Source organism: Coloeus monedula, assembly GCF_965178545.1.
Source record: "Coloeus monedula genome assembly, chromosome: 14".
Lineage (NCBI taxonomy): Eukaryota > Metazoa > Chordata > Aves > Passeriformes > Corvidae > Coloeus > Coloeus monedula.
Window position 1 is genome coordinate 3290330 of NC_138794.1, and position 23091 is coordinate 3313420.

Sequence of the window (23091 nt, forward strand, 5' to 3'; positions counted from 1 at the left end):
TCAGACAACCTTGAAGCAAACTCCATGAATTTCCCCCTTCTGACTGTACCTAGGGACCAGGACTCAGTGCTTCTTGGTGAAGTTTAAACAGCCATTACTGTGAATAAGGACAGCTTTTTCTTTCTCACTTTTTGTACTATTATTTTTCATTTCATATTTTGCTATGTGCAACCAAGGGGACAATTTCCTTCCCTCTTGTTTAGCCTTCTGCTGCCCTTTTATGTCAAATCTGATACTTTTCAGCACAAGGTGAGCGGATTCAGGTCATTGATCTGCTAGGAAACTTTTTCCGTGCAGACTTTCTTTCCCCCTCCAGGTAAATTCCCTTTGCTGCTAGGTGAGCTGTGGCCAGCTCTAATGCAGCACAAGCCCTGGATGTCCAAGCAGGGTGGGAGGGAGCAGATCCCTCCAGTTTAGCGCTGGTCAGACTTCCCAGGAAGCTGCTGCAGTTGAAACTTGAGCCGGTGGATTGCAGGTGGCCCCCAGCCAGGGCTGCCTTTCTGCTTGCACACTGCTCCCATGACCAGCCTTAGAACTCATGGGACCAAGTGAGGAGCTGCTTCAGGGAGCTGGCAGGGGTGCAAATTAACTGATTTATGCCTAGGGTATATTTTGACACTCGCTAGACTTTAGCATTTGGATAAATTAGAGGGTTTTTACACTTCTCCTGTAACAGAGCTACTGTTTCAAACTGGTGCCTTAGGATTTTTTTTAGAAGTTGCTTCACAGCTGTAAACACTGTAGAACATTTTTTGGAAGCTTCTTTATGTGATGGCAACTGCCTGGGAAAAGTAGGAGAAATTAGTATACCCTCTCAGCTAGGGTCATAGCCAGTCTTTCCAAAGTATTGCTGAACTTCCATAACTAATTCCAGCTTCCTGCTCGTAAGAGTGTGTAGCAGTTTTGTGCTATGGCCCTGCAATTGGTTTTCTGAAGAAGTTTTTTTGTGTAACCTTTTCTTCTTCAGTTATGTCTCTGACTTTCTCACATGGGAAGTGGTATTAGGTCTGTAACTTCAGTAGGGAATTGTCAGCAGCAGCCTGGAGAGCTGAAACCCTCAGATTTATTGATCATGAATGTAACATTTTGAAGGACCTTTGACTGCTTCATTATTCAGGGATAATTTGTTTAAAAACTTGCAAAATTTTCACACAATAAATACTTGGTTTGCTTACCAGCTTTTGCACAATATATTGTTTTTCTAAGCTACTCCTTTGAGATAAACATTTTCCACTGTTCTCCAGCTACGCGTTTCTCACGAAGGTTTTCAGCTCAAGGCTTTGCAGGGGTTGCCAAAAGACAAAGATATCTTGCTGTGATCCACGAGATGTCACCAGAGAGTAAAAAGTAACTGGAAGCTTGTGTTATATTTGGATTCGGGCTCAATGTACAGGTAATTAACAGAAAGGTAGGTGGACAGAGAGCATGGGAAAGCCCAGCACTCCTCATGCTGGCTGGCATAGGATGCTTCAGGCTGCAGCATTTTCTGTGCAGACAGCCTCCTCTCTTTTTTCTGTTTTGTTATGGTTTAATGGGAGACTTCACTGTACTGCTACAAGTCAGAATGCACCATTCCAGCCAGCTCAAGTGACAATAATCATACCACAAAACAGCACTTACCTAATTACTGATGAATGGCAGAGATGGGATTCAGACTGGATGACTTGTGGCGTCAGTGAACCTGTGTAACAGGTCAGCTGGGTTTGTTCTTTCTTTGTTTGACCACCTGACCATTCCCATGGAAAGTCCCAGCTGGGTATTTTTCAAGATTGCTAAATTGAAGCCTTCAAGCTTCATTTTTCAGTTTCAGATGTCTTTCTATCGCATTTCAAATTAATAGCTGCTTCAGTTTCTATTGAAGTCGTATTTGCAGTTTTACCACAGTTTTTCTCTAAGGTTTTGATCAGATGGGACAGGTTGACCTGATCTAATTAATTGGTGCTGTTCCCTGTCTGCCTTATGTGCCCTTTTAGTTCCACTGCCTCCCTTGCTCCAGCTCTGATGCTCTTCTGATAGTTCAGTGATTCATTCAGCTCACTAAGCCAGCAAAAACCTGTATTTTTTGGGGTGAGTTCTCTGTTCAATCACTGAGTAGAACTGGCTTATGGAGGAGTCATATTAGTACCAATAGTAGGACTAATACAAAGGAAGGAATCAGGAAATAATAAGCAACAACTTGATCTCCCTTCCCTACATGCCTACATCTCAAATTCTTCTTCTGTTCCCTTCCCACTTGGGAAGGAATGTTAAGTGTCTATTAACCAGGCAGAATAATTTTTGTAAATGCAAGAACCAGGTTCATAGTCTGTGCAGAGATAAACCACTGAACCTACTCACAGCAGAGTTCAAGCCATTCCATTTTCACCCTCCCTGCCTGGCAGAAGTTCAGGAGATGAAGGTCAGTGAAATACATGCTCTGGCACTACTAAAACTGGGCTAACATCAGCAGTTTTTTGGTATTTTTCCATATCTTTCCCCACATCTGAGGGATGATGCTCACAAATCAATCAGGATGTCTGGTAGGTCAGCCAGGTGAGCTGACTTGCTCGTCCAGTTGCAGCTGATTTGACACCATGGAATACTTTGCAATCACCAACCTCGAAAAAAGTCTCCTTCAAAAGGAGCAAGCCACTCCTGTGACTAGAATTTCCAGGGAAATCTTGTCTAATAGATTACTCAGGTCTCTACTAAAATCAAGAAATTTAGATGTTACAGGGTGCCTTTACTTTGCTGCATTCTGTTACAAGCTCTTTTATGTTCCTTTATGTTAATGATGTTGCTTTTGAAAGATAAAATGGCGCAACATGACTGGGAATAAACATGTCATGACTCATTAGACAAAGCCATATAGGTAGTCCAGATTTGTGTGCTGCACATATGGATACCTAAAAGTGGAGACATACAGGAGAACCCCTACACTCCACAGAAGATGAGAGGTGTGTGACTAGGGTAGCATAAAATGATAGTACTATTACTCTGTATGCAGTTACTAACTGGATCTCAGCTACTCCAACCATGCTAAACCTGTAGTTTAGCCCACTGGTCAGAGGACAGTATCCTTGATACCATGGTGGTTTTTTAGGCTGTTGAAGCTAAAATTCTTCAACTGTTTTGGGTTGAGTGGTGAACTTAATTGAGCTCTCTGCTGATTTATGACTGGCTAAAGAAATTCTAGGTGAAGCTGTCTGAGTCACAGTGAGACTCATCTTTTTATTGCAGAGGTGTTAGAAGCAACTGCTATGAAATTCTAGGAACAAAATTTTAATATTCTGCAGTGACATGTGAGATTCCTGGTGCTGCATGGTAACTGAATTCTTGGCATTGAACCCATCCTCATCTTTCTTGGGTAGACATGGTTGGGTTTCATCAGAGCAGATGTGCTCTCCAGGATCAGAGAAGGGAGCTGTCAAAGCTCAGGAATTATCTCCTGTCTTCATAGACAAACTCCTAAAGGAGCCTTGCTCAATTCTCTTTCATGAAGCTGAGAAAATGTTTCCATCCCATAAATAGATTCTGAATTCTGTTGGTTCATCACAGAGACACAGTGAAGCTCGTTCCAGAGCTACGTCGGCAGAGTTAACTCAGAGTTCAGTTAGCTGGGTTAGTACAGGCACCCCAGTCACAGCGAGCTCTTTTCTCTCTCCTCTGCTGAGAATTTATCTGTCAAGAACTGAAGTGATCACAGGGAGATGGAAGGGTAAGGATTAAGCAGAAAGCTGAGCTGAGAATTTAAAATTACTCAATTCTACCAAATTTTGGCTTTGCCTTTTTTTTTTTCCATTTATGATGGAAGAGTAATTGACATCCACATGTCTAAATCCAGTGTTGTTGTGTTTAACCACTAATTTAAGCTTGACTCAGATTCAGCATAAAACTTCCCATGAATTTCTTAAATCCTCTGAAGGAGACACTCAAGTCAAATCCTCCTTGTATAATTTGTTGCTATCCTACCATCAAGGCAAGATTATGCTCAGCAAATTTTCAAAGGCAGTACAGGATGAGCAACATTCACAGGTGCTGCCAACAACAGCATCAGATGACAGGGTGTGCTTATCAAAGAACTGTTTTCTTAGAAAGAGGGGTGGGGGAAGAGGCTTTGCTCTCACAGCCTTATTGCCTGGGCTGCAGCAAACTGAGCAGACAAGCTCTGACATCTGCTTTAGTGTAAGGGTACTTCAGCCTCTTTCATGTGAATAAATGCCTTCAAATTCGGAGGTCAGTAGCTTGCTTGCAGTTGCCACTCACACAATGGTTAAAGGAGCCAGAATTCATATAATGTGATATGGCTGCAATTTTAACTCTAGTGAGCACAAAACTGAATGCAGTTGTTATTTCAGGGGCACAGCAAAGTCATATTAACAATTTCTATAAGTGTTCTTTAAGAAAGGTGTGAAGCAATTTTCAAATTTTAAATGCTTATGTACAATGGGCTATGTTGCAAGACCATATGTTTGAGATTCAAGAAGTTTCAAATGTCCTAGAGCCATGAAGTTCACTTGGCAGCCCTGAGAGAAAGTATTGTCACAGTACTGATCCTAGAAAACTTTGGCAGATCATGTTACTGTACACATGGAAATACTGGGCTGAATGAAATCTATCCCACCAAGTGATGTGCCTCTTGCTGCATGAACCTCCAGCATTTTTCAGTAGTCAGCACTGCACTGCCTCTGAAAATGACAGAGTGTAAAATGTCAGGGATTATGGCCCCCAAATCCTTTGCCTTCATAGAACTTTATTCAGCTCTGTCACCTTTCTATAATAGAAACGTGACATCTAAAATTAAAACAGGTATTTATATGTATTCTGGAAATCATATTTATATGCACGTAGAGTGCAGCTAATCAGAATGTAGATTTCTGCAGACTCAGGGAGGAAAAGAAATTAATTATTAAATCAGTCATTTCTTTGATGTAACATAGTTTTTGAGTGACCAGAAGGACAGTGGAAACTCTTATCTTCCTGAAACTGGGTGGATTCAGTCAACAAGGACTACTTTATTTGCTCAAAGTTCCAAACTTTTTTTTTCTTTTAAGCCAAAGATTTAGTCTAACAATTATCTCACCAGAGCCCTGTTATTGTGTTTTCTATTCCAATGCAACTTCTATCTCCTCACTGGCCAGTGTCCTGCCCTTCATGTATATGCACCTCTACTACCTGTACTATTTCCTTGGCTCACTTACTAAGCCTTGCTTTGGTTGGGCTACATAACTGTATTTCTCTACATCCTTTTAGTATTCCAGCTACTTGGTTCCCAAAAAAGGAGTTAAATTATTTCCTAAGTTATCAGACATGCTTGAAACTTCGTGCAGTGCATATTAATATTGATATGTTATTTTGAATGATATATGTTGAAATGCATTTTGATTGTATATGTGATTTGATTGCGTTTTGCAGTTAATTTTTAAAGACATTTTAACAAAAAGATATGAAGAACAATATTTGCTTAAATAAAAATAATGCACTAAGAATTGCCTCATACGAACAGACTTAACAATCTTACAAAAACTTGATCTGTTGCTACCTAAGTTTCATATAGAAAACATCTTCAGAAGCCATCTGCTTTCATCAAAGAAGGTCTGATTTCTTAAAGACAAGGAAGATTTGAGCCTTGCTTCCAAGAACATGAGGTTACATGGCCATGGGTTGTGTATGTGCATCTGTATGTGTCTGTTCTCTCCTTCCCCTCCCTGTAACTTGAACCTGCTGGCTGCTTTCAGGCACGTTTGGGAAAGGGTCATAGGTCTCAATGGTATTAGGTTTCTGTGAGTTTCATGATAACGGGTAGCAATAGAGATACCCTTTAAGTGCCCTAGCAAAAAGGGGCAGAGCTATTAGATACCAGTGTATCCACATAGTGGAGATCCCTTATAAATTCTGATCTGTGATTGTAGTTAATACCATCCAGTTTATGATTTAGCATTTACCATACGAATTGCACAAAAATATAGGAAATCAGTTTCATCTTAGTTCTTGTGCTCACAGGAGTGTTTCATTCTGTAGTCAAAACTCCATTGTAGCAGATTGTGTTCAGTCTGATGGAGAATTTGGCATTAGCATGTCACACAGGGAAGATGTCCTGACAAGGAGGAACAGAAAATCTTCCAAGAAGTACCTGGAACTGGCATTTGGGGAAAACTACAGGATCCTTCAGTAACTCTAAAAGATAAATAGGCAGAAGCCATGTAGAGTTTGTTAGGAAGTTTAAAGATTAAATTTGGTTCGATGAAGTTGGGATTAGGGAAAAATAATTTCTTGCCATTTTATATATGGAGCTTGTTTAGTTGGACACAATTAATATCTTTTGATGTGAGGAATGATAAAGCAAGATTTATATTATTTAATTAGAATAGAAATATCTGTCAAAGTACTTTGAAAATAGTACACTGCTTTAGCTCTAAAATAAGTCACAAGTTAAAGTAAGATATTTTAAATTAGAGAAATTGTTTTAATTTTGTGTAACAATATTTTGACTGTTTTTAGAGTTCAGAGTTAACTACAAAATTATGAGCTTAAAGGAGGGGGAAAAAGTAATTTTAATGTTTTCAGGTGCATTTATTCTTTCCATTTGGAACAGTCCAGACTTTTGCACTTCAGGAAGTTTGAAACTTGCTTTCTAAGAAGCATACTGGATTCTTCTGTGTTTCTGATAGCTAACAGATAAGATTTGCTGGGCCAAATTCTCTTCCTGGGGGTGATAGTCTGTTGGAATTTAGCAAGATGTATCCTTGACAAGGCAGGAGAAGGAAGGACCTGAAATCTCTTACATTTGTGTTTTTGAGCAGATTAAGTTTCTGTAAGTAAAGTAAAAACTTGAATAGATGTAAATGTTAAGAACAGCTCATGCTATATATACCATTTTTTTTTAATCAGTAATATAGCAGGAATGCTGGTAAGAAAGGATAAGCTGTTCTTAACCTTAAATATCATATCCCCCAAGTCACACTTTTGTACCACACTACAAATCTAGATAACAACTGAGGACCTCAATTCCTGGACAGATGGAAATTCACATTTAAGCAGTAGCAAAATCCATTGAGATTTCTGTTTCTCTAACAGAGATGTGTTAGAGATAAGATAGGTGAAGCTAGGATGAGATACTGTCCTAAAACATAGATGAGTTTATACTTTGAACTTCAGTAACTCTGGTTTTGTTGCCAAGGATGGCTTCTCCCTACTGTGTCTCCTGTTGCTTTGTCTAGTTCTGTAGTTTTACTATTTAGTTCTGTGATTTTTACTATTTAGTATCCTATTCTCTCACGCTGTTGGGCCAGAATGTTGTTCTTCAGTGACTGGAACTACACTGTTTTCAATGCATTACTTAGTTATCAGAATGAGGTGGTTTTATAGAAGCCTGCAAGGCACCTTGTGTCATTGAAAAATGATGGATAGACTGTTACAAAATATGCATAGAGCCCCACTGAAAAAAACAAATCACAGCTTTCTGGTTAATATTCATTGGCCAAATCTCAGCAATAGCAATGTGAAACCCTTTCTTCTGTTTCAAGTTAAAGTTACGTACTAAGGTGAGGTTTGCAGAGGAAGAAAGTACCTTTACTAAATCAGCACATAATCTTAAAATAATTGGCAAGCTTTTGGTTAGTGAGGTGAGCTTTCAAGGTGTTATAATAATTCTAGCAATTTATATAATATCATTAATGGCATGATGTTTATAAAAAGATTTTTGATCCAAAAAGCTCCGTGCCTGCTTAGACAATCACATGTTTACATAAACTTCTTGTATTTGAATGAATGAACTTGGCTTTCTCTAAATTTGAATAATCATTTCTGGTGTTTTGCTCCTTGATTTATGTCTCTATTAAAATGCACACTGCTGGATCAAGTCCTTCTTGTAGAAGCAGAGGAAGAAGGTATAAAGAGCTGCCTACTATACAAAAAGCAAGAGGACTCCTGTTTTGATGCCAGAGGGAACTGTAAGGAATGACACTTTGAAACACCACAAGTGCAAACTGTCTGAGGCCCATATTGGATGTTAAGGAATAAAAAGATGTAAGCAAGGAAATAATGAGTAACTGCTTAAAACTGCTTAAGGAGACAAATGAGTTTTTTTTCCCAGTGATCCAGAGGATGGTCAGGTCAGGACAGAAGCATAGTGGATACCTCTAGAATGCTTTGTAGATGGTTAGGGCAGTCTGGGGCTCAGATGACTGGTATAAAGGCTGGAAGGAAAATGCTATTTACCACAAGTAAAGGCTTCATGGTCAGACTGCAAATGTGCCAGTTAGGAAAAGGAAAGAATTGCTGCTTTGATTGTACTTAGATGAAGATTGGCTTGTGTCCAGGAGGAGCTGCCCCTAAAAAAGGAAGAAAGAGACCTATGAGATATGGGAAAGAATGTTTTCACTAAAAAAAAAAAAAATCTGAGCAGAAAAAATGCAGTCCAGGAGAAAAATTTTTTAAATGGTGGAGCATTCAGCAAAAACTTGGAATGATGGTGAGGACTCTATAAACCATCAGACCTATGTAGTAAGTGGGGAAAGAAGTATTGTGCAGAGTCAGAAAAACTATGTAAACTGAGTTGATAAAGAATGATTCAAAGGTCCAAAACTAGCTGATAAGTTGAAAAGGACAGAAAAGGAAGCAAGACCTTTGGATTTAGCCACAAGCCAATCATTAATTTTTTTAGAAGGTCAATGTGAGTAGAGTGACCTTAGCAAAATCAACTGAATCAAAAAGCAAGAATTTGAACAGAGATAGCATAAACTTGGTGGGGGGTTATTTGTTGGGTTTTTTTTTTTTAATTAGATGGCAAAATTTGGTAACTAGGAATTAAATAGCATCAAGAAAATTCCTTTTTGGAACTTGAAAAAATAATCCTGGTATACTTTTTTGTAGAAGAGTAGTGTTTGATGCAATTATGTTACAAATGAGTCCTAACAAGCTGAATGAGTTATGAGAAAGTTCTGCAGTTGTATGAAACTGGCTAATGCATACTTGGTATCATGTCAACTAAAATAATTAACTTTTCTCCGAGAACTGTGTAAATTTATGGAGAACTCACACTGTGTAATTTGTCCTGGGAAGGTGTAGTGTTTACCTGTGCCAGAAAGACAAACTGCTGAATGAATAATTACCTAGTAAAATAAAACACACTTACTTGTATATCTAAGGGATGTTAAAACTGTGGCTAATTTGTTGTATTCTAAGACTATAGGTTATGTTTTAATATATGTTTAAAATATGTAATTGGAGGAATATTGAGCAAGGCACTGCATGGATGATAAAGGCAGAACCAAAAATCATGTTGAAAGAAAGATACAGATTTTTTACAACTTTAAAGAGAATAATTTGGATAAAAGTAATTTTTTGCTATGTCTGCTTTTTATTTGGCAAAATGAAATGATTTAAAAGTGAACTTATGTGCAAAGTAAAAAAAATGCAGAATAGGTTGAAGGGGATACACTAAATATGAGTAGAGCTGGTAGCAAACATTTCTTGTAGACTGTTTCTGTTGAGATAGAGGTATTTTTGAAGATAAGTCTGTTGATTTTATCACTGAGAGGTTTTGCAGGGAAACTTAAGTACAGGTCTATTAGCAGCTAACCAGTTTAGGTTTTAATTTTAAGATGACTTTTCATCATATCACAATGTGCATTTTGAGAAGCCATAATTCGAAATTGGGATATTCTTGAAACACCTCTTCAGTAATTAAAGTATTTAAATATTTTTTTAGGTGAATCACAAACTCTTAAGGTTGTAGCCTAAAAATCTGAATTCTTAATGTATGAAATATTGGAACTTTTGGTAAAATTGAATTTGTCTACTACAGGATTCTTGAAGAACATGCATATTTGATGACTAAAAATAGCCATATGATGCACCTCAGTGCACTTTTTAGAGAAAAATTTTAAAACGTGACTGGAAATCTTCCAAGTCAGGTTGCTGCTGAAGAGCCCTGCGTGGAAATGAAATCCAGGTGTGCTGGAAGAAGCCATCGGTCAGCTCTGGGGCTGTGTCTCCCGGAGCTGCCTCCGGGCTCGGCCGCTCCAGCCGCTCCTCCATCGGGGGAGCCGTGCCGGGATCCGTGCCGGGAGCTGGGGGATCCGTGCCGGGAGCTGGGGGATCCGTGCCGGGAGCTGGGGGATCCGTGCCGGGAGCTGGGGGATCCGGGCCGGGAGCTGGGGGATCCGTGCCGGGAGCTGGGGGATCCGGGCCGGGAGCCGGGGGAGCCGGGAGCGGGGGAGCCGGGCCGGGAGCCGGGGGAGCCGAGGAGGGGGAGCCGGGCCGGGAGCCGGGCCGGGAGCCGGGGGAGCCGGGCCGGCCCCGCCCGGGGCCCCGCCGGGAGCCGCAGGCGGGCGCTGCCCCCCCGGGCTGGGCTGGGCCGGGCCGGGCGCGCATAAAGCGGCCGGGCCGGGCGCGCATAAAGCGGCCGGGGCGGGCGCGGAGCCGTCCCGTGGTGTCCGGCCGGCAGAGATGCTGCGAGTGCGGTGCCTGCGCGGGGGCAGCCGGGGAGCCGAGGCAGCGCATTACATCGGCTCGCGGGTTGGTGCCGCGCGGATCCGGGCCCGGGGCTGGGGCTGAGGATGCTCCGTGCGGCGGGGGCCCGTGGGGCGCCTTGGCCGGGGTGCTCCGAGCCGCGACGGGAGGGTGCGGGACGGCCGCTGGCTTCTCTCACTGAGGTTCACCCACTCAGCATCCCCCCGCCTCGGTCTGCCAGTGCCGTGCTCTGATCTCCTTACGCTTCTAAACGAAATGTATCTTAAAAGGCAAAATTTCCTTTAAGTATCTTCCAGGCCGTGAATAAATTAGAATGGCTGTAACAAGCCGTGTTTCTGTTAATACTCCAAATAACATACATTGCTTTGGGATTATAGTGTTAAGGCATTTGTGGGCTGGACCATAGCTTTTTGCCTTTTGTAAGGGAAGCATAATTTTCATTGTTATTTTTATTTTAAGCTTCGAGGAGTCTTTACAGGATGGGTGCAGCGAACTTTCCAGAGCACCCAGGCAGCTACGGCCTCCCAGAACACCTGTGCTGCTGATGACAAGGCTACAAGCCCTGTGCCCAAGGACTGTCTTGTTTGCTCATACAATGAATGGGATCCACTGGAAGAGGTCATTGTAGGAAGAGCTGAAAATGCTTGTGTCCCACCTTTTTCTGTGGAGGTGAAGGTAAACAATAAAAAATAGCCTTAAATAGAAAATGTGGAATTTATATATAAAATTTTCCTAAGCTTTACAATGCATAAGGTGTGGTGTTTACTCTTGAGGATTCTCCTTTCAAGATGGTTGTTTACATCAGTGAAACTTAACAGCATAGCCATGTTGGTGAGGGATGTGGTTTTTTCTTTGGACTTTCAACTGAATTAGCTGTTTTAACCAAAGTCACTATCGGAGAGAACCTCTAATATGTGTAATCTCCTCTAGTAGTATAGCCCTGATGTTATCAAAATACACACACAAGCTTTTGAGATAGGTGGTTGGACTGATGAAACTTTAATTTGGCTTGAAGCTAAGTAGGGTTACCACTTGAAAGAAAAGCGTAGTTTTCTACTTAATAGTCTGAGCAAGATTGAGTTCTGTCGCTGTAGACTGACAGGACTCTTGTGTTAGAGAGCTCTGAAGTAGTTTACTGAAACTCCTGTGTGCTACAGTAAATATTTTGTGGAAATACATAGTCCACTGTTTTTTCAGGATTTTTCTGTGCCTAAAACTATGTCAGCAACCTAAATAAATTAATGTTTCTTTGTTCTCTGGAATCTTGTATTTAAAACAGTAACACTCAAATAGTGGGTTTGCCCCAGATTTTTGTATACTTTACCTGGACTTTAAAGTTGTTGAGTATGTATGTTAGTTGCATTTGTGGGCATGTTCTTGAGTCTTTCTCTTTCATTGTTACAGTACTCAAGTACTACCTGCAGGGCAGCATGTAATCCATGGCTATCACAGCAAAATGAGCTGGCACACGACTTCTGCCTGAGAGACCTTTGTAAAAACTTAAAGGACATCCTGACAAAATTGACCAAAAGACCTCAGTTAAAAAAAAAAAAAAAAAAAAAAATTTATCTGACATTGAAAGAATGGCAAACAAAGATACTGAAAATATGTTTAAAGTGCTGGAAATGGTTGTTTAGGGGAAGTTTGAGATGGACTTGTATAGAAGACTTCGCTTCCCTTAGCTCTTTTTATATTTATATACATATATATATATATTTTTTTTTTTTTTAAATAATCTGGGATATGTCTTTCAGAGACTCCAAAGATATCCTAGCAGCTTCAGAGAAGGAGGTGAATGAGGGTTAGCATTTCTAACATACAAGTGTATGTATGTGCATTTATGTAAGACTGACATAATAAATGTACAGAAAGAGTAAGGCAAAAGATGTCTAACATTTTACATTATAACATTAAATTAGGCAAAATTCTGTTCCTAAGCAGTGGACAGGGCTTTGCTTTAGCACAAGAAAAAACATTTCAAGTGTCCAACTTGCTGAAGTGTCACATGCATGTTTTACTGCCTATGGAGCCAGAACTACTCACATGAGGTCAGAACTTCACTTTCTCTTACATGTGATATCAAAAGCTCAGTGAGGAATGTCAAAGTGTAGGATTGCCTCTGCAATTCAAATACCTATGACTTAGGGTTAAAGCAAGCTTTGAATCTGCTTTCTGTCAATTGCCAAGTCCAGAACAGGTAATGGGAACAGAGCCAGCTGAGATGTGGTTTCCTGTAGTTTTCTCTGCTTTTGTCTTAAACGTTGCTGTAGAAACTACAACAATAACACCTGGAAGGTGTTGCTGAATAATTCAAGCAGCAGTCCAGTCCTATCTTGACATCATTATTATTATTATTATTAATTGATTCATTATTGTTCAAATCTCCATGTGGCTGAAAGGTAAGGTGTGTATGCGTGTGTTGCTGCAGTGTAATAAAATAGCCAGAAATCCCCGTTCCTGCCTCCGTAAGTAGCAAAACTAGAGTTGATGGGTATCACATGCTGTCTGCTGAGTGCATGAGGGTCATTGCTTATGAAAACTGCAGTTTAAAACTAATGAATTCTGCTCTTATAACAAAAATTAGAAGCTTTGGACCTGAGACACTCTAAAAAATGTATCTCAAATTATAGCAGCTTGGTAAATACTTGTGTTGAGAATGTGTTTTAAGATTGTATGCATGTGTATTTACTAAATATTTAAATGCAGGTCGTATGGCTGCATTCAGCACTCTATTGTACTTTGAGACAAGGGTTTGGTGTACTCAACTGGTTTTGCTGTGATGTGGGAATGATGTGCTTGGCATAAGAAGGAGGAAGGAAGGAATTGAATAGGGAGCCCTGCATATCTGATGAATATTAATGAGCTGATACTTTATTGCATATCCTTTTCAGAGCTTGAAACGGGCTATGTAAAGGTAAATACAGTATTTGGAAACTTGAAAAATCTTAGCATTAATTAGGAAGATCCCATTTTTGAATCAGCACTTCAGCGAAAAATTCCAAAATTGAGATATAGTCTTCTGAAGCAGTTAACAGTCAAGCAGTTGAACTTTTTAGCTTTGTACTCTGCACTGCTTTTCAGTATATTTTGTGAATAATAATGCATTTTGGGTGAGGAGGTATTATTAACACAGATCACTATATCTTGAGTGAGAAGATGGGAGTGTGTACGTGTGTTTACTACGGAATTAGGCAAAAAGAATTTTGATCTGAACTTAAGTTTTAACATCCCAAATTTAATAACTGTCACTACCAGGTTTAAGGTACATCTTGATAATGTTAATTATTTTCCATGACAAATGTTTAAAGTAAATAGTAATGATAGGGAGCGATACTGGTGTTTCTTAAAGGCAATCTTTCCTTACAGCATGCTCTTAAATTTCTTCCTGGAAAGGAAGAGTTTGTTTTAAATGTTGTCTTTTCTGTGTCCTATCCATGTTCCTTTTTGAACAGTCTGAACTGACTTGTATGTGTATGACCAAAGGGGCCTGAAATGTCAGCCATGATTTGCTCTGAAATACATGTCCCAGCCATACACCTTTTTCCCAGTTATTCAGAAGGCAGGGAATGTGAGTAGTGTTACAGTGTTAACCTGTATTCTGCTGTAACTTTTAAGATTACACCATTCCATTAGTGCAACACAAGTGTGGTTCCTCGGGTTTGAAAAAAAGCAGTACTAGAGGGCGTGGTGGAGAGAGGAGCTGCACCTCTTAGGGATTGATGATATTCACATACACCACAGCTGGCTCTGGAAATAACCAGCTTCACTCCACAGGACTTTATCTCATTAGCAGAACATGTTTCCATAGGAATGTTAAGCACTTCATGTGATCTGCATGTGACTTCTGACCAGCTGGCAAGTTCGAGGTGATCAAATTACCCAAGACCTCACTTATAGAAAAAGAACAAATTCCCTCAGGAAGGATGGGAAGAAGCTTCAGTACTGGAAGTGCAGGATGCCCATGCTGAGGCTCTCTGTGTAAATGTTAAGGCTGAACTTCCTTTCTTCTCTCTTACCTCTGTAGGATGAGGCAAATATCCAGAAATAGTAGAGGATAGGGTGAATAGCCTGGATTGTTAAAGTGGATCAGGCATGCCTTCAGATGGATGGCCTTGCCTGCTCAGGCTTAGTGGCAGTGCTAGCACAAAGGAATGTTATTGCTCTGATTTTGGTGAGAACATTGTGTTCTGAGAGGTAGTCAGGACTGCAGTGTCAGGAGACAGCCTCATGTTTGGAAGGGCAGGTTCTCGTGCAACTCACTGCTGTCCCTCATGCTGCCTGAACGAGATGGTGCTGACCTGTTCCTGACCCGTTCTGCTGTCATTCCAGAAGGGCTCCATATGCACTTGCATCTCTGCTAACCCTGACATGACAGAGGAACATCAGACACGTCAAACCCAAGCAGCATCACTTGTTTTGACTATATGCCTGGGTTTTCTCACCCATGAGAGCTAGGACATTATTTTGAATTTGTTTTAATGTAAGAAGGCTACCACAGCATTTCAGCAGAGGATTTAGGTCTGTAAAAGTTGTCCTTGCTTTAATCCAACCCTGGCAGATGAATTTAGTATCTTTTGCCTCTTCTAGACTGCTGCTGCACCTGAAGTGTGGCCCCTTTTGGCCAACAGGGCATGTTACCTGTGCTTGGGATGGCTTTATAATTTCTGATATCACCATTGTGACGGTGCTGAAGTGAGGTTGTATTAAGGTGGCTAGAGATGTGTGCCCTTTGGAGATGAGCTCAAGGTTGTTTTAATTTAAAAACATATCTGATGGATTTATCAAATAGCAGAGTCTACAATGTTTGGTGTGTTTGCACAAGTGTGCTGTAATAGGGACCTAATGGCCACTTGGCAATACTAGTCACTCAATACTAACTGAAGTGTAATGTAGTCAAAATATTGCAGGAATCAGATAAAAGGCACACTCCAACATGTTAGGACCAGGAACAAGAAACTTTGAATGTTAAAAATTGTGTCTTATGCATCTATTTCACTCCAAAATAACTGGTGCTTATTCTTTGTCACTTCATGTCCTTTTGTTTTAGGCAAACACATATGAAAAATATTGGGGATTTTACCAGAAATTTGGAGGCCAGAGTTTCCCCAAAGACCATTTAAAAAAAGCTATTGCTGAAATTGAAGAGATGTGCAATATTTTGAAGGGAGAAGGTGTTATTGTTAAGAGGCCGGATCCAATTGACTGGTCTGTGAAGTATAAAACACCTGATTTTGAGTCTACAGGTAAATGTTCTTCCATTGTTGAAGGTCTTGTCTGTTTAGCTCTTGTCTGAGGGATTTTGGATGTCATCTAGTCTACCCTCCAGCTAGGAGCAGGATTATCACCAGCACTGAGTGAGGTCAGTGATTGTTTTCTGTAGCTACAGCTTGGAAGATCTCCAGGGATGGAGGTTCTGCCACCTGATTTGCTGACCTGCTTCAGTGCTGTGTGAATTTCCTGATGAAAGGCCTTTGCCTGATACCTAACCTGAACTTCCCACACCAGCATCTCTTGCCAGGTTCCCACTCTGTTGTCACTGTCACTGCCAAGAAGTGTGAATCTGTCACGGCCCTCAAAGGGGCTGTAGACTGTTACTGCTTTGTCCTGTACTTGCCACGTGAAAGTCAAGTGCTCTAAGGCCCTCTGACTCTCTTGACAGCTCTTTGTTGGATCCTAGAGTTGGATCCATCTTAAACTATGGAGGACAAAACAGCTGGAGGCAACAGTTTACCAGGAAGATCCTCAGAAGTATCAAGGAAATTTGAATTTCTCTTTACCTACACACATTCCTCCATGTACAGCACCATATGGCTTTGGTTATCTGCAGTGAGAGCACATTGGCTCACCAAGCTTTGCATCAGGTGTAGTCCTCAGGCTTCTTTCATGTAAAATATGTTCTTAAATTGTTCCAGTGAAATTCAAATTCATTAAGGAACACATAATGAAAAGTCTAATGGGACTATTTCTGCACTAGTTCTGTGTTCCATCAAATTCCTCTTCTTTGCTATTCCTTTTTAAAAGGATAGTTTATAAAAAAATGATGCTCACTTGGAAAATTTGCTGCCCATCATCACTTTTTAAAGTCACCTGGGTAATTCATGAGCCTCAGTCTAGTTAATTTTCATGAACTGAATTGTGAAGTGGAGGCTTGATGGTGGATGGCTTTCATCTAGCTGTGAATTTGTTATGAGTGAGGCTTCATAGCAAAATTTACATGGATTTTGAACAAAAAATGTTACTCTGAAAAATTACTGAAGACTGTAAGGACCTGACATTTTGTGCTGGCTTCCTCACATTGCTAACAATGATTTTTGCAATTATTTTGGATAGAAATAATGGTAAAAAGAAAGATAGAAAGTGCATGAGCTGAAAAAGCTGAGAAATATCTGTCTCATTAATGGCCACATTCCTTTCAGGTATGTATGCTGCCATGCCAAGAGACATCCTGTTAGTGGTGGGAAATGAAATTATTGAAGCACCTATGGCTTGGCGTGCTCGGTTCTTTGAGTACAGGGCATATAGACGACTAATCAAAGATTATTTCAACAGTGGTGCTAAGTGGACAACTGCCCCCAAACCCACAATGGCAGATGAACTCTATGATCAGGTACTGTTCTAATTTTCCTTCAGAATTTCAGTTCTTGTTTTACAGAATTCTGTGGATAGTATCAACCTGATATCTACAATTCACAGAATTGTGGGGGAGGAATGACACCAAACAACTCTGGAGACTTGGTTTTTTTCTAGTGGATGCAAATGTGCTGTAGCCTTTCCAGCTGAAACTCAGAGTGTGCAATTAGACAACAAGGAACAGGAAGTTGTGTCTATTGAATTCCTCTGCTTTGAATTGTTTTGGTTACTGGCTGTAACTGAGCATTACTAAAGAGGAAGGAATGCTAGAAAAACATCCCAGAGATTACTTTAAATCATGAAGATTCCCTGAGAATGTCCATATGTCCTGGGTGCATTAAGAAAGTGGGAAATAATATAAATTTTGTCATCGGAAAAAACCAAGCCCTCATAATCCTTGTTTTGCATGATGATTAGAATTTTGAAAGTTACATAAAAAAAATAGTGAAGGATCTAAACTGTATTTACCTTCCAAATATTTTAATGAATAGTTTTCTTGATTTTATTTCTAATAATTTTGATTTGGACAATTTTGGTAGTTTCCTTTAGGCCCCCAAATGCATCAGAACCTTGGTGATGGCATTTCCAATAAATGCCATTATGGAATGATTGCAACTTTCTGGGAACAGTGTCACCAATGATGCAAAGAAGCCTTTGTTAAACAAAATTACCTTAGAGTCACTTTCAGAATTAGAAAACTTCTAGACCCTGTAGCTGCTTACCTGGTATTTTTCATTTGTGCTGATTTTTACATCTCACTTGTTCTTAATTGCCTTGTTTAATTTAAAAATTATTTATAACAATCAAGATCCATTTTCTAATTTGAAGTACTGCTCCATTCCAAAATGTGGAAAAGTAGGGAGTCCACATTCATTAGGAAATAGCTTCCATTCCAGCATTTCTGTCACTGTGCAGTGATTTGTTGGACTGGTAGTTAAACTCCATGAGTACTGAATAATGAATACTTTTGATCATGAAGTGAGAATATTATCCACACAGTGATTCTGAAGAGCAATTAATTTCTTGATATAACTCTTGTCTCTTATCTCATGACCTATTCTTGAATGTGCTTAAAGCCTTTCATTTTTATGTCCACATTTAGATTTTCTTTTCTATTCTAGTAAGAAGGAACCAAAACCACCTCCAAGGAATATACTAGCCATCAATATTAACACATTTTGCTAATTTCAAATTACTCTCCAGTAGCAAGTTATTTGAGAACTTTCTTTTAACATCTCCAACCTAAAATTGGTGTTGTTCTCTTTTCTACAACTAGAGTTACCCAATCCACTCTGTTGAAGACAGGCATAAACTGGCTGCTCAGGGAAAATTTGTAACTACGGAATTTGAGCCATGCTTTGATGCTGCTGACTTCATTAGAGCTGGAAGAGATATCTTTGTACAAAGGAGCCAGGTAAACAAAGCTTTCTTTCCAACAGTTTTGGTATCTGTCTTAATGATTGGTATTTTGTCTTTTTAAATTCCTGAGCAGCATTAAAATAAAGAGTGTTGACAAAAGAGAATGCTATGTATCACAGTGTGTTAAATACACAGGATAAGACTGCCTTCCAGCGAAGGGGTAAGCTAAAGGCACAAAATTCTCTATTATTTTGGCTTTAAATATTTAGTTAAAGAAAACCTTACACAAACTAAACTTGGGTGCAGTTTATATTCTAGCCTAGTAAAGCTTAATTTGTCCTGTTTTTCAGGTTACAAACTACATGGGTATTGAATGGATGAGGCGACACCTTGCACCAGACTATAGAGTGCACATAATATCCTTTAAGGATCCCAACCCTATGCACATTGATGCCACTTTTAATATCATTGGGCCTGGTCTTGTGCTCTCTAACCCAGACCGTCCCTGCCATCAGGTGAGGGTGTACAAGGGGGGAAAGTGGCTTGTGTTTAAAAATCACTCAGCTGGGTTAGTTCCCTGCTGGGCAACTACTCTTCCACACATTCCACTGTGTGTTGCTTCCTGAGTATATGGTTAAATATGATGGAAGTAATCTGATTTTTAATGATGTATCAAAGCAAGCACCTGGGATGTACTACTTCTCTGAACACTTCTGCTACTTAAATACTTTGATTGTATTCTAAGAGAAATTGAAGGGTTTCTGTTGCTCAGATGAGAAATCTCCCTTTTTATTCCTATTTTGGAAGCCTCTCCTCTGGTGTTAGTTGAACTATTGGCAGGAAGCTGGTAGTTGCTCAGGCATTCAGCTTTGAATAACAGAGCAAGAAATACCTTCTGAAGAGCAGGGAAGAGGACAGACATATAAAACCTGCTACTACACTCTGAGAAAAAGCTAATATTGCTGACAGCACAATGAGGTCAGAAAGCCTTCCAGAGGGTGAGAGCTCGTCTCTGTTACAGTCATGTCACCGGCACTGCGGTGCTTGAGGACTTTTGTGAGGATCCCCGTGACTTCAGAAGCTGTACAACCACATGGGAATAGCTGAGCTGACACTGAATCAGAGGGATAAAGTGGGTGCTGCACATTATGGAGCCATGTGCAGAGCACAGCTCCCAAAACCAGTGTTTAGTCTCTTCTCAGCAAGTGCTTTCAATGCACATGGTTTAATTGAATTACTGCCTCTTTTAGTATCCATTCTGAGAATCTAATTTTAAAAACAGTCTTCGTTTTTCCTCCCCTTTCCCCTTTCACAGTTTTTTGTAATCTCACTTGAAAGAGGATGTTTTTTGGTCTCCTTGTATTAAACCCATGTTCTGGAACTATTTCCAGCGAAAACTGCTGTCCGTGTCAATAGAAAAGATAAATGCAGCTTGCTTCCATAAAAACTGGTTTGGCAGTTCTGCATGACCGGGGAGTGGTGGGGGTGTGTCTGAATGGTGCGGATGAAAGGGGTCTTTTCTTGAACGGTGCCGATGAAAGGGAGCTTTTCTCTGAAATGCTGGCAGGCCAGGCTGGTTATGGCGTGTTCTGTATTGGAGCTCCACCTCGAGGTAACGCTGGGACACTCGCAAATACTCTTCCAACTCTTCAGACAATGAAGGTCAAAAGTCAATTCTCCTTGAGCCAAATTATCCTCCTCTTATTTTTAACTGAACTGTGTAAATCTTAGAGACAGAAATTATTCCTTAGGATGCCTTTACATTGGTCCCTTTGTTAAATGAACTGCATATTAATTTTCTTATAAAGTGTGAAGGAAAGGTAATTAAGTGTTATTTCTGCTGGGTTTGCTTTTAGGAACATCAGTGTAATTCATATCAATGGCTTTTACAATCATATGGGAAGAAATGACACAAAAAAAGATAATTGAATATGTTTCAGTTGTTACCAATACATTTACTTAACAAGACTCAAACTGCAAATGCTATCTTTTGTCTTTAACATATCTTAGTATACCTAGAATATGTAAAATCAAGAGAAACAAATGCTATTGGCATGCAAAATCTAAAAAGACTTTAAAAAAATGCTTGTATGAGAATGGGGATTGCAGATGAAGCCTGAATGAGGGCCAGAAAAGTGAACTGAGGGCAGGGGATGTCATGCATGTTGGAATATTCTGGGAAAATCTGGCAAAGGCTGGAGGACATAATGTGATACTCTAAGAACCCTCTTGAGAATATATTTAAATTGCTCTTCCAGATTGAGCTCTTCAAGAAAGCCGGCTGGACTGTGATTCAACCCCCAGTGCCCCTCATCCCAGATGGTACAGTCACTCTTCCTTTTCTAAGGATTCCAAGAGTGTTCTTAAGGGTATTAATGTGGAATAACGTTGGTACAGTATAAGGTTTATTCTCCTGTGTTTAGATCACCCACTGTGGATGTCTTCTAAATGGCTCTCCATGAATGTCCTAATGCTGGATGAGAAACGTGTCATGGTGGATGCCAACGAGACATCGATTCAAAAGATGTTTGAAAAGCTGGGTATGTCCTAACACACTTCCACATATACTTAAAATTATTGTGCCACCAGCCAGGGTAAATGAAGGTTTCACTTAAAGCAGTGAAAGCAGGCAGCACTGGGAAAAGGACTCACACAGTTGGATCAGCAAGCAAGAATCATTCAGTGATTTTTCTCCTGAATACTTCAGTCATAGAAATATCGTCTTCTTTTGCCCCCTACATTTTGCTGCACATAAAGGTATGAGTAGCAACTAAAGTTACTGCTAGAATGCCTTTGAATGAGCTTTTTTAATGCAAACTGTCTGTTCAGTTTAAGGTCAACATGTGTCTTGGAGAGGCTGAGTGCACCTCTTGCTGAATGATGCAGAGCGGGCTGTCATTGCCAAAACGCTTCTGATTTTTCTAGTTGCAAACTCATTGTACTTTAAAATGTCAAATGAAGACACTTAACCCAGGTATTTCTGCTCCTTTATGGAGAATCTCAGACCTGTGAGATGTAACTTCATGAGTTCCTTCAGATATGCAGTGACAGGAGAACTGTAACTGAACGTAAAATCTGGAAGTCTTATCATGCACAGCTTCTCAGTCTTAGGTTGTTTTAATGCATGACCAAGGAGTTGAGGATTTATAAATGCTTGAAAGTACTTAAAAAATGAGGCTATTAATGCTAATCATGGCTTATCTTTCACACTTGAACTTCACAGTCTATGTAAGTTCTAAATAAACTCTGGTAGTCAGAAAGTTTGTAGGACTGAGAACAAAACTATTTCTGACCTAGATGATAGATTCTACTGAGCTGCTCCTGAGCTCCTGAAAGTACTGAGAAGCAAAAAGGCAAACTCTGTAACAGAGAAGTTGTCTGATCCTTCTGTTAGGACTTTGTATAAGCTGAGCCACAGCTGAAACATCAGAGCTGAACAAAAAGGGGAAGAAGCTTAACCTAGGTAGTATTTGTAAGAACCACTCTTCCCTTTCAGAGAAGGGTGAGCCAGAGCTATCTACCTTGAATACTTCTTTTCTTGAAAGGCACTTGAAAGAGCACATTCAGTGTCTGAACCATAAATGTTCACACATATTTATGAAAATGTGTCCTGATCATATATTGTCACAGAATTTCAGCTAATTCTTCACACACCTCAAAACCTGAATTTACCTTTTTACTACTGGCATGTCGTAACACACCAGACATTGGCTGTGCTCCAGGCACTGTTTATTCCTGAGGGTATCACCAGAATAAACAAGCCAGCGATGCTCCTTGTTTGTTCTCTACCTAGAATTTGCTAAAATAAATTCTTAACAAAGTAGAAGGAAATACCTTTCACACTTGCACCTAGCCATATGATGTATATAAAGTATCATCCAGTGCTCTGATCAGAGCTTGCCACGTGAAGTTGAGAGTCTAATTTTAAAGTGTGCACTGTGTATTTCTTCCAGGCATTTCTACAATTAAAGTGAACATTCGCCATGCCAATTCTCTGGGAGGTGGCTTCCACTGCTGGACGTGTGACATCCGCCGCCGTGGCACCCTGCAGTCTTACTTTGACTAGGGATGAGCCACACAGGTAGCAGTGGTTCAGCTTCTAAAATAGGCATAGGAAATGAGCAAATCACTGTTACCCTTGTTAAAATGGCTGCATGAGCTCTACTGCTTGGTAAGTGGTGTCCTCATAATGGTCTGGGAAATGTTTTATTCTTAAATAGCCTTCACCCTTCACTGTCACTACTTCCATCAGCAATGCAGGTTTTCTGGCTGCCTTTTTGAAAGACATCCTCCATCTATGAAGCCTTTTCACATTGGCTTTGAATGTAAAAGCTTGACAAGACAGCTAAGAGGCCTTGTTAGAATAGCTTGGCCACTAATACTGGATATCTACCTCTGTCTAGTTACCTTATCAAATAGGCAGCTTGAAATGTGAAACTTGAGTAAACTTTTCTTATTCCTTTAATCACTTTATCCTTCTAATATATTCATGTCTAATGAAGCTGAAATAGATTAAACTGTATAGATCTCTTAGGGAACCATGTAATTTTATCGTGTTTTTCATGTCTAGCCATACAGATATTTACAGAGAATTTTCACTATGATCTAACTTTTGAGACATGTTCACTTACTTGCCATGTTCTACAT

General features: G+C 40.0%; 1 protein-coding gene across 1 annotated transcript; it reads left to right on the top strand.

Moving 5' to 3' along the window:
- Nucleotides 1-10431: 10431 nt before the first annotated feature.
- Nucleotides 10432-22510, top strand: GATM (glycine amidinotransferase; the record flags this gene model as incomplete). Its single annotated transcript, XM_082290730.1, has 9 exons — nucleotides 10432-10500; nucleotides 10915-11130; nucleotides 15503-15698; nucleotides 16872-17062; nucleotides 18362-18499; nucleotides 18795-18959; nucleotides 20703-20766; nucleotides 20868-20984; nucleotides 22398-22510. 9 exons carry the CDS (start codon nucleotides 10432-10434, stop codon nucleotides 22508-22510), a joined length of 1269 nt encoding a protein of 422 aa, XP_082146856.1.
- Nucleotides 22511-23091: the final 581 nt, after the last annotated feature.